At 40.7% G+C, this 15,198-nt stretch overlaps 2 protein-coding genes across 3 annotated transcripts in view; one reads left to right on the top strand and one right to left on the bottom strand.

Moving 5' to 3' along the window:
• LOC141566541 (coronin-1C-like) overlaps positions 1 to 2,955 on the bottom strand; it is a 47,985-nt gene extending 45,030 nt beyond the window's left edge. The window contains exon 1 of the mRNA XM_074311221.1: positions 2,879 to 2,955. Coding sequence (XP_074167322.1) covers positions 2,879 to 2,955 — 77 coding nt within the window. The remainder of the gene's footprint in view (positions 1 to 2,878) is intronic.
• Positions 1 to 15,198, top strand: part of ROR1 (receptor tyrosine kinase like orphan receptor 1) — a 337,647-nt gene that overhangs the window by 165,939 nt on the left and 156,510 nt on the right. The window lies entirely within an intron of this gene.

The raw sequence follows: 15,198 nt of genomic DNA, 5'->3' as shown, positions 1-15,198 counted from the left end.
CTGGTCTTGGGAGCTTGGGTGGACAGCAGGCAGGAGATGATGCTCACATTTTTAGTCAATAAGCATGTACAACATGCTTCTTGTATGTGATATCATATAGGCGTATTCCACAGAATGGAAATTCTCCGAGGCTGTTTTAATTCACTTGTTTTTCCTCCAGAGCCTAGTGCACCAGCTGGCATATAGTAAGTGCTAAATAAATGCTTATTAATTGATTGATTGATGACAGTTGATGCTTAGATGAACTTATGGGCAGTGGGAAACTGGAAGGTTTATAATATTATAAACATTACTTTTATTCATTAATCATTTTATTTATTATTTATTTAATTTATTTGTTATAGATTTAGATATCATAAATAATTTATTTGAATTTATTATTTAATTATCTAAAATAAATTAAATATTATAAAATTATAAATGAAAGTTCATATTATAAACAGCTATTGTTTGCTCCTTACATAGTTTTCTTACACAGGAAAATGTGATACTTATACCATTCTAGGCTAGTTTGGCACCCATGGTCTTTTTGACATCTTATATGGATGGACGGGTGGAAGGATGGTCAAGGACTCTCTTCATCTATCTATATCAATCAACCAACATTTGTCAAGCCCTACTATGTGCCCAACATAACACTTTACTGGTTGCTGTCCATACAAAGGCAAAAATGAAAGAATCTTCACTTTCAAAGAGCTTACATCCCTTTACTAGTGGAATTTGTAGCCTACCCTCAGCTTCCTCTGTGGGATTTTAGTTCATTTCTTATAAAGTCACAGGCAGGACTGACCTGCTACGTTAGAGACCTTCCTTAAGATAGGAGATTCTTTCCTCTTTGCTGTGACATGGATCCTTTGTCAGTCTGGCAGATTCAAGAACCTAATCAATAAAGATTTATTAAGCACCTACTATGTGCTCAGCACTAGAAAAGTCAAAAAGAAATAAAAGGCAGTCCCTGTCCTCAAGGTGCTTCCAGTCTAATGGACTGGCCAGCTAGATAAGGCTATGGCTAGAGTTAGGAGGAAACAAATTCAAATGCACTCTGAGACAAATGACTTACTAGCTTACTAACAACTTGTTAGTAAGTCACGCGTACTGCTGTGTGCTCCTGGACAAGTCACTTAACCCCTATCACAAAGAAACAAACAAAGCATTCCAAAACAATCTAATGGAATGTGTTCTCAGATAGATTTTTTTAAAAAACAGAAGATTACAATGAAAACAATTACATGGAAATCCAGTAATAAAAATTTTAGTAATTGAAAAACCAAAAATATCCCAATTTCTTGGACTCTAGGTTAAGAACTGGAAAGATAATCTTAGAAGAGACTTAAAGTACCAGCTGCTGGGAAGCTTGCAACCAAAATACAGAAGGATCAAGGTCAAGAATAAAGGCCGATGTAACCTTCCTGAAACTCTGCCCGATCAGTTTTGGTCAATCGAGATCACATGCTCCTAATCCTAGACAGAACTTATGTGACTTCATTGTTTGCAGAGCGCTTCATCTAGGTGAATTTCTCTGCTAGTCACTGGCTTTTACTTCCATATCTCCAGCCCTCACTCAGCCTCCCTCCTCCCTTAGTGGGAATGAACACATCCAGCTCTGCCAACAAAGGTGTCAATCTTAAATGAAGAATCATCTCTTAATAATGAGAAAGCCGCCTTCTCGGTCCTGCCCAGATGACTCATTGGAGATCACCACTTTGAGTCAAGGAGCCCTTACAGGATTCATGAAAATTCCTTTTTTATTTTTTTAAATTATACTGTTACAGAAATAAAAAATAAAGTGACAAACACACTCACACATACACATACACACAAAGTAGCAAACTGCCCAGCTTAATCCCAAGCAAGGTCTTTTTTTTTTTTTCCATAATAAAAAACTCCATTGCTTTATTCATTATTGGTTAAGCTACAGACAACATCCTCAAGAATTTAACCCTTGATTTTTGTAATCCCACCCTTAAATGCTTAGCCCTAATTATTTTTTTATTTTTTATTTTTTTAAAATTTTATAATTATAACTTTTTTGACAGTATATATGCATGAGTAATTTTTTTATAACATTATCCCTTGTATTCATTTTTCCAAATTTTCCCTTCCCTCCCTCTACTCCCTCCCCTAGATGACAGGCAATCCCATACATTTTACATGTATTACAGTATAACCTAGATACAATATATGTGTGTAAATCCCATTTTCTTGTTGCACGTTAAATATTAGATTCCGAAGGTATAAGTAACCTGGGCAGATAGACAGTAGAAGCAAGATCTTTCTAAAATTCATATTCTTCTTCTAGAGAAATTCAGTAATTCATATGGATAAAATTTTCTGTTTATTTGTAGATAATACTAGCAGTAGCTACAGGTCTAACATATTCAGTAAAAGGGACATTTAGTGGGCATTTATATCCAAACCCTGGATTCTGATTCTGTAGCTGAGGTTTCGATGTTTCACAAGTGTTTGGACCTTACTTCCCTTATCTGGAAAACGAGAGAATTTGATGGAGATGATCCCATTTAGCCCCTGGTTCTGTGCTTTCCCTGACAAAGGGCGTATACCTTGTGGGGGTAATACTTTTATAGAACCATATTTTGATCATAGAAAACTGAAATTCAGGGAAAGTATCATGGGGGAGAGAGATCTGCCATTGCCATAATGGAAAGGGAGGAATGAGTTGGTGAGAAGATAGTCATAAGCATAAACCAAGGAGAAGGGGGAGCTACTTGGGGGGAAGAAAGGATTTTTTTTTTTTTTTTTTAGTTCCCAGGATCTTAAAGGAGGCCTGTGAAATAAAACCTCAAGGTTGTGAAATTTCTTTGTGTTATCTCATCCTTTATGAGTTCCAAGTTCCCCTGGGGCTGGGGATTTTGCTGACCTGGAACTGAAGCCAATAGTGAGCTGGCTGTGGCCAGTATGGGGCGGATCCTCGATGGGACCCAGAAGATTCTGCATGTTAGCTCTGAACAAAGAGGGAAAGGCATGTTGGCCCACCTCCTGCAGTGTCTCGGGAAAGTTAGAAAGCATGAGGAAATCTCGGCTACAAATCACAGGGGAGCAGATTTTGAGCTCAGAGGCACCTGAGAGCCAACTCAGTTGACTCATGTTACAGATTTGGAAATGGAGATCACACCGATAATAAATGTTGAGCTTAGGATTCCAATGTCGGTCCTCAAAGGTCCAAGGCAGGGCCCTTTCCATTCAAAACATTCTGCAAGTTCTAATGTTTTAGAGGAGGCGCTGGGCAGAAGCTGGGAAGGCCTTGGCAGTAGAGAGTGTCCATCGGTTAAATTCTGGGAGGAACTAAAGCAGGCTTGAGGCTGGGGAACAAACAGGTCTTTTGATCATTGAAACTCTTAAGAATAATTTGCTAAATTGTAAAGAAGTGGCGGCATCCTTCCCTGGGCCGGTACCTATCTAAGTCCAGGTCCTTGAACTTGGAAAGGAAGAAGAATTAGACGGAGTAATTAGTAATTTTCTCTGAACTCTTCCATCCTCTAGGATTTTCAAGTGACAAAGCTGCTGGATTAGCAGTCATTCACATAACCACTAATTATTTTAATTTTTAATAATACAATTATTTTTTGCCAACAATGATAAAGTATCATGGTTTTAGAGTTGAAGAGTCCTTGGAAACCATCTAATCCAACTCTCCAATTTTGCAGATTAATGGTAATTCATCTGGGGCCTCTCAGAAAAGCCATTTGAGTTTTCTAGGTCTGTTTGCTCTGTCCACTGAGGCCCTGAATGACCAACAGGTGACCTCTGTGGTTGTCCATCCAAGATACGCCATCCCTACACTTCTGTAGAAAGTTTCCTTCTATGGTTCTGCTCAGCAGTTGCCCCCTAACTTAGACTTTTCTAGATTCCTCCCGTTGCTTTCCCTCCCAAGGTGTATATTTTCTGCCTATGTTGGGTTGTCTCTTGTCCACGTCCATGCGGTTCTTTAGTTTACTTGTATAGAAAACCCCTAGTCCCCAAGTTCCTCAGGCATGTCATTGCACATTTCTGGTTATTAATTTCTTCCTCCCTAAAATGATAGGGTTAGACTGCGTGCCCTTAAGGCTTCAATTAATCAAATGAATCAATAAATACAAAGTAGCTCTTCCTACCTCCAAGGCCAGTCTGGGATTCCATGGACCCCTTCTAGCTGGAGGACACTGCTGCATTATCCCATGGATCCCTTCTAGTTGGGAATTGCTTTGAAACTACCTCACTGTTCGATTGCATGGATCTCTTGTAAGTTGGGGAGACTGCTTCCATATTCCCCAGGGCTCTATGATTTCACTAATTTGGTTGTGCCCTTTGATGAGGCAGGTACTTGCCACCCATCGAGGGCCTCTTGTCAGATTTTCTCGAGGTTCTCTGCTGACCTCAGTAAGATAATAGGAAATAATATGGGCTATCCTTCAGTCTTGACACATGGCCAGTTTGTGTTCTTCTTTACTCATACAATCCTTTGATGCCCTCCTTTATGCCAGTGCCTTTTTGTGATTCCTTGCTTGACTTGTGTGATCACTTGTTCCTACTCACTATCGAGCTCTCTGTTTTCCTTGGTATGATTTTGTGCTTCTACTCCTTGGTGAAACTTCAGTATTCCATGATTGGCACTCATGGGTATCTTAAAGGGGGGGATCTTTGTTTGGAGGCAAAATTTAGTGGTTGTCGTTAAAGCTTCACCATATCCCAGTGAAATAATGTTGTATATACATAATGCATTGGTGTTTTCAAGTCATGGTGCAGTAGATAATGGGCCAGTCTTGGAACTAGGTTCACGTTATCATTAATTTATACTTATCTATTAATAGAAACCTTGAGAATGAATGAGAACATCTAGAGAGCAGAGAGAGTGATGCAGAAAGGCCATGGATAGTCTTAGAGAACACCCATACTTAGCAGGATGGGAAGAGGAAGCCAAGTTGTTGAAGGGTACTGAGGAGCCATCAGAGAAGTTGGAGGGAGCTGGGCTATTTGGTGAGATATTTACAAAGATCAGTAAATATTTTCTTTTCTTAAGGAGATTATAGCTTGGCTAAAAAAAGAAATACTCAGAACTGGTGTGATGTGGTGATGATGAGAAAGCTGACTAAGTCCTAGAGCTTTTCTGCCCGGGGCAACATGAGGGATGGGATGGCATGGAAGATATATGGCCAGGGCTCATAAATCCTACAGACAGATTGGGAAAAGTGAGGATTGAAGGAGAGGGATAGGATTGGGTAAGAAAGGAGATATAGGTCATCTTCAAGAACCAGGGCAAGAGAAGAGAGAGGGATGCTGGATGCTGGAATTAGAAGTGTGAGAGGGCTGGTTTTCTATCCTGCTTTGGACACTTCTTAGCTGCGTGATCCTGGGCAGATCACTTAACCTCTGCCTGCCTCAGTTTCCTTATCTGTAAAATGATGAGCACCTGCCTCTCACAGGATGATTGTGAGGATCTTGTGAGACAATATCTGTGTTTTGTAACCCTTCAGCCTTCGCAAGGCTTTTGAAATGGGGGCTGATTATAGAGGGTTAAGGAGGGTTCATATGGAGAGGAAGCGGGGGCGATGGGTGGAGACCACACATTTTTAGGAGTTTGGCAGTGAAAGGAGAGAGGGAGAGTTAGGGCGGTTTCTGGTGAGGGCCATTAGGTCAAAGGAAAAGGAGTTCATATGTCTGAAAGCAGTTTAAAGATATTAATTTTCTTTTTTAATTGAGAAAATGCTTTTAGGAAAATACTGTTGGGCAACAGGAGTCCACCCTTTTAGGGGGAGGCGTGTGGATGTAAATTTTGTGTTCCTTGACAGCTCCTTCTTTCTCTCCTCCCTCAGAGACCCTTATCTCAGCTGAGAATCTGGCGGCCCCTGCTAGGTTCCCTCCGGAGTTATTTTACTGGGGGCAGCTGCTTTCCACGCTGGACTGAGGCTGTTTTGAAAAGATAACTTCTCTGTCCCAAGAAGAGGGAGAGACACTTCAGATAGTAATTTGCAAGATGATAATCGTGAACTGAAAATTCTAGTAAATCAAGAGAAGGAATACATTCTGTAAATTTTTTTCTCTATGTTTTCTTTACTGGGGGCTGGAGTCTCCAGGCCCAAAATATTGCCTTTCCCACAGGATCCCCTCCCCTGAAATGTGGGCCCTCCTAGAGGGAGTGAAATGGGTGTCCGTGTGAATTCTGGGACCTTCCCATCAATTTCTACTCATCAGTGTGGTACAGTTGGTCTGAATCTAGAGATGAGGTTCTGGGTTCAAATCTCAGCTCAGCCACATTTAGACTTTGTGCAAGTTATTTGAGCTCTCCAGTGTAATGTTCTGTTTCTCTAAAATATAATCATTCTCTGGGAGCAGATTTCTTGGGGAGTTTCTGGAGGCAGCCTTAGTTTCAGTTCAGTTCAATAATCCTGGGCCTGGCTAGCTTTCTTAGAGGCCTATCTCTCTCTTTGGTTCCCGAGAGCTCTTGTCCGAGTGTCTCCAGCCGGCACCACAGTGGAATCTTGAATAACTCGACTCTGAATCTCCAAAAGTGTGGGATTGTGGGTTTCTGCTTTGTGAGAATCTCCCAGAAGTCAATCCTAGTTCTGCAAAACCTTTTGTTCCAATTTCTCCCCTTCCCCTCCCCCCTCCCCTAGATGGCAAGTGATCCAATAGATGTTAAACATGTTAAAATATATGTTCAATCCAATATGTGTAAACATTTATACAATTATCTTGCTGCACAAGAAAAATCAGATCAAAAAAGGGAAAATATGAGAAAGAAAATAAAATGCAAGGAAACAATAACAAAAAAGAGTGAAAATGCTGTGAGGAGTCATTTAACTTCTGCATGCCTCAGTTTCCTTACCTGCAAAATGGGAGTAATAATAGCATCTACCTCCCAGGGTTGTTTGAGGATCAAATGAGAGGATATTTGTAAAACAAATACTTAGCAAGCTGCCTGGTCCATGGTAGCTGCCACAAAAATGCTTATTCCCTTCATTTCCCTTCTGCATTTGGGTATTGTATGTCTCTTCCAGCTCTGAGCATATGATCTGACAAATGGTCAGCCTTCAGGATGGTTAACAGAATAGGGAAAATGGCCTCCCCTTAGGAAGCTTTCAGGCCACTTTACAGATAGGAAACTGAGACAAATAGCTAAGTGACTTGCCAAAATCATATGGTGAAGTAAGCGGTGATTTAAACTCAGATATTCCCAACTCCAGGCCCAATGTTCCATCCACTGAGCCACCCAAATGCCTTTTGGTATATAGACACATTTAATAAATTGGTTTATTGATTGGTTTATTGATTGATAAAGTAAAAAATCTCAAATTGGAAGAAAGAATAGATGAGGAACCTGAGTCCAACAAAAGTACAAACCTTAAAAACAATTTACAAAATGATTTTCCTAAGATCAACTCAGGAAAGAAAGAATTCAGCAATTCTGAAGTGCATCTAGTATTCCTCTGATGTTGACATTGCTCCCAAGATGCATGTTGCCATCCATTCATGATTGTTCATCCTATGAAATTCTTGTCCATATTCTCCAAGTCTGACCCACAAGATCCAGGAAACATGCTGGATACATTTTGTTCTGGATACAAGTTGTTCTGGATACATGTTTCAATATGCTGGATACATTTTGTTCTGGATACATGTTGTTCTGGGTACATGTTGTTCTGGATACATGTTTCAACATGCTGGATACATTTTGTTCTGGATACATTTTGTTCTAGATACATATTGTTCTGGATACATGTTTCAATATTCTGGATACATGTTCTCTTGATACAAATGGAGCACATGGGCTGGCTAACAATTAGTTTTCTCTCAATTTTGTCTCTACCCTCTTTCATATATTTTGAATGAATGCCATTTTATGAATATTTTTCTCTTTCTTAATGTCTTGTTTGTCTTGTGCTATAGCTATATCATTGAAAGCATAAATGACTCTTTTATCCAGCTGAAGAGATAGCTTGAGAGAGTGGGGTGACTTTTTCAATGTCCTTCTGCCTCCAGAACCAATGGGTCAGTGTGTGCCACGCTGCCTCTCCAGGACTCACATTTGCCAAGTATCTCAGAGACAGGTTTCATGCTTTGCAGTGGAGTTGAATGATAGGACCCCTTTTACTTCTGCCTTCCTCAGTTTTCTCATCTATAAAATGGGAGTATTAATACTTCTCAAAACTGTTAGGGAAATAAAACCCGAGATATTAATGAGTATTTTGCAAACTTTTAACACATATATATAGGCTATATTAATTCTAGCTATATATTGTCCTTTCACTTTGCTAGCCCTTAATTTTTTTTATCTATTAGAAAAAAAGGAGTTGGTCTAGTTGGTCCCTTTCTTTTTTAAATTAATCATCTTAAGTTATTTACCTTCCCCAGGCCTCCATTTCCTTATCTGTAAAATTAAAGGGTTGGACTAGATGGTTTCAGAGCTCCCTTCGAACTCCGAGATTCTATTTTTCTTTGATTCTCAAACATTATCTAATAGACTCAGTGCCATGGGCCAGATTTAACCCCTGCTACACTTATTAATTCTTGCAGAATTTTATATATTGAAGGGTCATATATTTTAGTACACTTGATTATCATCTTTATTTTATTTGTTTTGAAAATACTTCAACATTCTGCTGTTGTGGGGGTGGGGAAAGACTTTTTTTGGTGCTTTTTCCATCTGGAAGCACATTTCTCTCCCTCTGTCAGGGCCTGCAGTACAATGGAAAGATTTCTGTTTTTTGAGTCAGAAGATGTGGATTTGAATCCTGGGCACTTTGTTATCATAACACTTCGGTCCAGAGCCTGGCTGGGCTAAGGAACAGCCAATGGGGTGATTCATTCCTCCTCCCTGGGACTCATGTCATTCACCTACAAAATGGATGATCTCAGGGGACCTTCTAGCCAGGATCCTCCTGCTTTCCCCTAAGGGGATGCTGCCTCAGTTTCCCTTTCTCTTTTTTTCTGAATGTGGATACATCCAACATATGCCACATTGCCCATGACCCACTTTAAGAAAAAATGCTGTTAATCCTCAGTCTTCTCTCCCTCCCCCTTTCCTCCTACTCCTTGGATGAGCTCCGCTCCTTATCTGGCCCTTCAGCGTGTAAACATTCCACTCTCTAGACCTTTCCTGACTTCCTCATACTTATTATGGGATCATTCATCTAGAGCTTTCCCATATCGAACAAAGCCCTCTTTTTAGAGATGAGGAACTGAGGATAGGGAAGTTCATAAGATCTTAGATTAAATAGCACAATGGTCATCGAGTTCAACTGCCCCCATTATATAGATGGGGAAACTGAGGCTTGCTCAAGGGCACACAGTAAGTGTTAAATCAGGATTTGAACCTCTGATTCCGGAGCAAGAGTGTCATTTGCTGCCTTGGACCATTGGGGCCTGCTAAGTCACTTATTGGACTCAACTCCTTGGAGGAAGGTATTGGCAAAGGTGACTAGCTAACAATTAAGCAGTGTCTGTAACTAGGGCAACAGTCTGGAGCTTTCCCTAGGAAGGAAACCTTAATTTAGAGGGGGTATGTCTCTGATCTCTCATTGCCACAGAAACAGAACAATGAATTAAAATAGGAAGTCATCAAACCCTCCCCTCAAGTGATATAAGAGTATCGGAACCTTTTTCCTAGAGTACATTTGCTCTGGATCCAGGGTCAGACATTAGGAACTGGCCCCCCTGCAGGACCCCCATTTGCCCCATTTCATCATCAGTAAAATAGGATGATAATAAGACTTCTCTTAATGAACATATCTACATGTTGCTCTTGAAGACCTAGTAATAAGGTGATGTATGTCATAAGCTTGGGAACATTCAGTTCAATATAAAAATTGGTTTCTTTTCACTCTGACCTTCCCAGTGTCCAGGACATTTTTGTTGTTGGTCAGGCATTTAGACGTGTCCAACTCTTCATGTCCCATGGACCCATCCAGTACTATCCATAAGGGTAAAGCTACTGGACCGCTTTGCCATTGTCTTTTCCAGGTCACTTTACAGATGAGGAAACTGAGGCAGATGGAGTTAAGTGACTTGCACATGGTCATATGGCTGAGTGTCTCCAGCCAGATTTGAACTCAGATATTCCCAACTCCAGGCCTGATCCTCTATCCACCGAGCCACTTAAGTGCCTTTTGGTACATAGGTCCATTTAATAATGGTTTATTAGTTTATCGATTGATTTATTGAAGTGATTGAAAAGCAATCAGACTTCGAGGTTCCTCGCTGTGTCTCTGGAGGTGATACTCTGGGGTCGGCGTCTTTGTCCTTCACTCAAGCGTCAGGCTCTGTCTGGGTTGCTGCTGCTGGGTAGCCCGCCCCGGGGCCGAGGGGCACGCTGTAATTCATGCAGGCAGCTGAGATAACTCTCCAGACAGCATGAGACACTCGAATGAAACCCAGGATTAACTTTTTTTTAATGGTTTATTTTTGAATGGGCGCGCTCTCGTGATGTTAATTCTGTTTGACTCCCTGAGCTCCCTTCGGCAGAAAGATGAGCCCGAGACATCAGGTTACATTTGCTGAAGTTTGACCAGACACTCAGCAGCGCGGGTGCGGGTCATGCGTGACTTTGCTTCTCTTATTAACATTCCTGGCGAGGTTCCTTTCAAAGGGCCCCAGTGTGAGGGGGGAGTGCCCCCCAAAAAAAAACCTTCTTTCAACTTTGAACACTCAAGCTTTGGGTTTATTGCCATTTACTGATATTCTTCGATTTATTATTTTAGATTTTTTAAAAGGGGGACTCGATCTTTCTAGAGTTTGGTTTATTCTCATGAGACCAAATCCTGAGAAAGGAAAAGAGCTGTCCAAACAAATGGGCTAACCCCCAAGCTGGCAGGAGAGAGATCTGGGGGGACAAAATGTCTCTAAGTAACTTCTAACCCAGAGAAGAGAAAACCTAGAGGGAGACGTTTGTGTATACAAAGGGCTGGCACGGGGAAGAAAGACTTGGGGGTGGTTACAGGGAGCCAGACTGGAGGCTTGACAGAGATAGTGTCCCATAATAATAATTAGCTTTCTTAGTGATTTAAGGTTTGCCTACTTACTAGCCATTTAATGGCCTTGGTGACTTTGGTTGGTAGTGAGTTCCTCATCATTAAAAATATTAAACAGAGGCTGTGTATAATGGGGATCAGGGAAATAGTCTGAAAAGCCATATCTGAGGTCAAATCTAGCTTCAGACATTTACTAACTGGACAAGTCAGTGAATATTGTTTGCCTCAGTTTCCTCATCTGTAAAATGAGCTGGAGGGAAAAAATGGCAACCCACTGCAGTATCTCTGCTAAGAAATGGGGTCACAAAGAATTGGAGATGACTGAAATAACTAAACACGACAAGGTGGGGCAATGAATAGAGCGCTGGACTTGGGGTAAGATCTGAGTTCTACTCTAACCTTAGACCCTTATCAGCTGTGTGACCCTGATCAAGTTGCCTCAGGTTGTTGAGTTGGAGGAAGGTGTTGGCAAAGGTGACTTAGTTAGCCTCAGTTTGCCCATCTGTAAAACGAATCTCATCATACCCTCAATAGTTATATCACAGAGTTGTGAGCTCCAGTGACATCATTTACGTCCAGTGTACTGTGACCTAGCCAGACTGGCTTGCTTCTCTCCACCTGACTTCTCCACCTTCAATCTCTCATCTCCATTCTTTTGCATGGCTGTCTTTCATACCCAGCAGGCTCTCTTTCCTTTCCTGGGTCTCCTACAATCCCTAATTTTCTTCCAATCTATGCTTACATGCTCCCCAGATGCTAGAACTTTTTTTCTCTGCACATGTTCTGTGATTACCTTGTATAAACCTATTTCTTAACATTTATGTTAATTATTTATATTAATGATTAATAGGTAAAAACCTATTTAAATTATTAAAATGATTTCTTTTCCATTAAATCACAAAATCCTTAATATTAAGTCATTTGGTCCCCCTTTCTTCTTCTCAAAAATGGGGGAAAAGGAGCGAACTTAATGCCTTTGAGTTTCCTTTTAATAAAAGAAGCACGAGGCTTTTGTGAACTCCAGAGTCCTCAGTTTCTTTATCTGTAAATTAACACAGTTAGACTTGAGGTCACTTGAGTACCTTCTAGCCTTAGTAGCTATTTTATTATTTCTTTGTATCCTCAACTCAAAGCAGGTAGAAAGCACTTCTTGAATTAGTGTGGATTTCTTGATAGAGTCATAGAATGGATGAGGTTGAAATATGTGATCTAAACTATTAAACTGGGAAACTGAGGTTCATTCAGCCAATTTATCACAGAGCTGAGATTTGACCCCTGACTCCATACCTAATGTTCCCTTCACTAGGCCGCACTTGCCAGCATCCCCATAATACGCTAATATCATCACAAGGAAAAAAAACAAAAGTTTTGGCCTTTTTTTTCTGAGGCCTTTTGCCTCTAGGTGCTCCCCACTGACGTTCTAATACTTAATATTTTCCATTCAGCCAGCAATTGATGTAAGGAATAAATGATGCTGGGCAGCGGAGGTGAAACTGATCCCTCCCTTTGTTGGACCATTAACCTCGAACTCTCTACCAGGTCACTGGAATGGCCTTTCATTGAATGTTAACTGTGCAAGTCAACAGTTTTCTAGACAAAGGCTGTTTGCGCTGGAGTGATTGACTGTCTTATGGTCTACAGCCTCTAATTTCTGTCCAATGTGTTTACACAGTAGCTCCCAAAACTTTCCATCCCTGCCCTGAAGCTAGGGGGAAAGGTCACAAGAGACCACTCAGCTGTGATGAGCAGAATTGGACCAAGGCTCACTAGCCTTAGGGTTGTCTGGATGATGCTGATGGCAGTGCTGGGTAAGGATAATGATGATGAATCTGTGATCCGATAGTCCATAAGCATTAAGCTCCTGTTGTGTGCCAGTCACTGCGATTACTGAGACAGCAGCTGAAACAAGCCTGCCCTCAAGAAGCTTACCTTCTAAGGAAGATGATAATACTTTTCCTATCTGAACTCCATTGAGCTATGGAGAGAATAACAGCCACTATTATTACAATCACAATAATAATCATGAGAAGAACACTAGAAAGAAAGCCATTCTTGGCCTTGGAAACTCCTTAAAGGCAGAGACTTTAATTTTTGATGTTGTTTCCATTAAAATTAATTATTGGAAATAAAAATAAACTGATATAAATATACATATATATATAATATAAAAATAAAAATAAACCCAATGACAAGTTACCATGAAGTCAGCTCAACTAATTCCTCAGTAATTAGTGGCAAAGGACTGATTTACAGAACTTATTTTTATAATGGAAAAAATGACTTTAAAAATTGTTTTGAACAATTGAATTGAATTGAGTAAGCCAGGAGATCTGACTAGTTCACTTCTCCTAGTCTTTTTCACCCACATTCATACTACTGGCAAAATTTCTCTGTCAGAGTGAGATTCCCCCAGAATTCCTTGCCTTTTCTAACCAGAAAGTTCACAGGGAAAGAGGAACTTGGGGTTTGTAGTTAGCATCCATCTTCCAGGCGCCAATCTTAGAAGATGACATTACTCAATTTGAATTTAACCTCTTCAGGGCTCCTCAAACTACGGCCCATGGGCCAGATGTGGCCCGCCACGTTATGGCAAATGGGCTGAGGGGCAGAGACAAAGTGTGAGCTTTTGTTTTTACTATAATTCGGCCCTCCAACAGTCTGAGGGACAGTGAACTGGCCCCTATTTAAAAAGTTTGAGGACCACTGCTCTAGCTCAAGAAAAAAAAAAAAAGCTTCTCCATTAAGTCTGGAAAAGGGAACTCACCCTTTAGTCGGCTCCCATTTTTCCAGCTGCTCGAAAGGGGAATTTAGTCTTTGAGAAGAGTCTTATACCCTATGATTATTTTATTCCTTCAAAGATACATGTCTTATGCTAAATTATCTACTGCTAATGGAAAAAGTCTTATAAATCTAATCATTCACTAAATCTATAAACAACTTAGATTTAAAAGAAGATCCATGTTAGTTGGGCTTAACTGTTAGGCTAGCTTTTCCTAAAGAAAGGAGCTTAATCCTCCAATCAAACTCAAAATAAATCCCGGGGAACCAGTACTAACTGATTTCCTTTTCATTTCTCAAGTGCTTAGCACATGGAAAACATTGAAAAAAGATGCTTGTTGATTGATGGTTGCCGTTGAAACGAGTGAGGGCTAAAAGGTAGGAGACCCTTGATATATCTCTGTGACCTTGGATCCCTAGCTTTGTATAATTGAGGTAACCAGGGTTCTGTTTAGCTCTAATATGATAGTATCGTGTGATTCTAATGGAGGGTGACTTGAGATCACTCAGAAATCATTCTAGGTCAGAGGCCCATCCGAATTCAGCAGCAAAAATGTGAAGTGCTAAGTTTTGTTCTGCCCTAGGAGCACTTTGGCAAAAGGCCTTAAGTGATGTAGAGTAGGTTTGATGATTTGGATGCTAGGGAGTTGTCCGATTCCTACTGGAGCAATCCCTGAGAAGTCAGCAGGAGTCGCTGTAAGGGCCCTCCCTAGAATCATGGAATCTTCCATTGGAAAGGTCAGAGCTGCACATGGTGCCCAACAAGTGGATAGCTGGTCTGCAGGCGAAACCTTCTGATGCAGAAGGGCCCATCCCACTTCAGGATTAGCACTAAATTTTTCCTGACCTTGATTATCCAACGAGCAATAACCATTCACTGTGTGCAGGTACCCAGCTCCCGGGCTACCTCCTTCAAACAGTCCCCACTCAGGAACAGCTTTCCTCCCCAGCCTGCTTCTTTTATATCGCTCTCGTGAACTCAACTTATATTTCATTTCATTCTCATATTCCCAATGTTTAGCTCAGCATCTGGCACATTTCAGGTGGCAGATCTCAAACGGTGTTTATTGTTTACAATATTTATAAACAATCAATGTTTATTGATTGACGGATACCTAAGAGCAGCTGAAGTCATTTCTGTTTGCTATCTTGTGTGACTGTGGCAGCAAAGAGCCCTGGAAGATATTCACTCTCTGGAAGATATTAGCTCTTTTTGGGTTATCTCTAGATCAGAGGGTGTGGACAGATGAATACCACTGGGGGTGTAGTTCTGACTTGTTTTCCAGAATGGTGTGAACTGCTTCTTTCTAAAACTCAGTTCAAGGGCTTTTTCCTACTGATCCCTCCTCACAAAACTGCCTTATATTTATTTTGAGCAAACATGTGCTTATATACACCTGCACTTATGGGTATATGTACACATACCCTTAGTTGTGTACATATTTTCCTTAATAGA

This window comes from Sminthopsis crassicaudata, chromosome 4 (assembly GCF_048593235.1).
Source record: "Sminthopsis crassicaudata isolate SCR6 chromosome 4, ASM4859323v1, whole genome shotgun sequence".
Taxonomy (NCBI): Eukaryota; Metazoa; Chordata; class Mammalia; order Dasyuromorphia; family Dasyuridae; genus Sminthopsis; species Sminthopsis crassicaudata.
The sequence above is the reverse complement of the archived record's forward strand: the minus strand, read 5'-3'. Positions and strand labels throughout refer to the sequence as shown.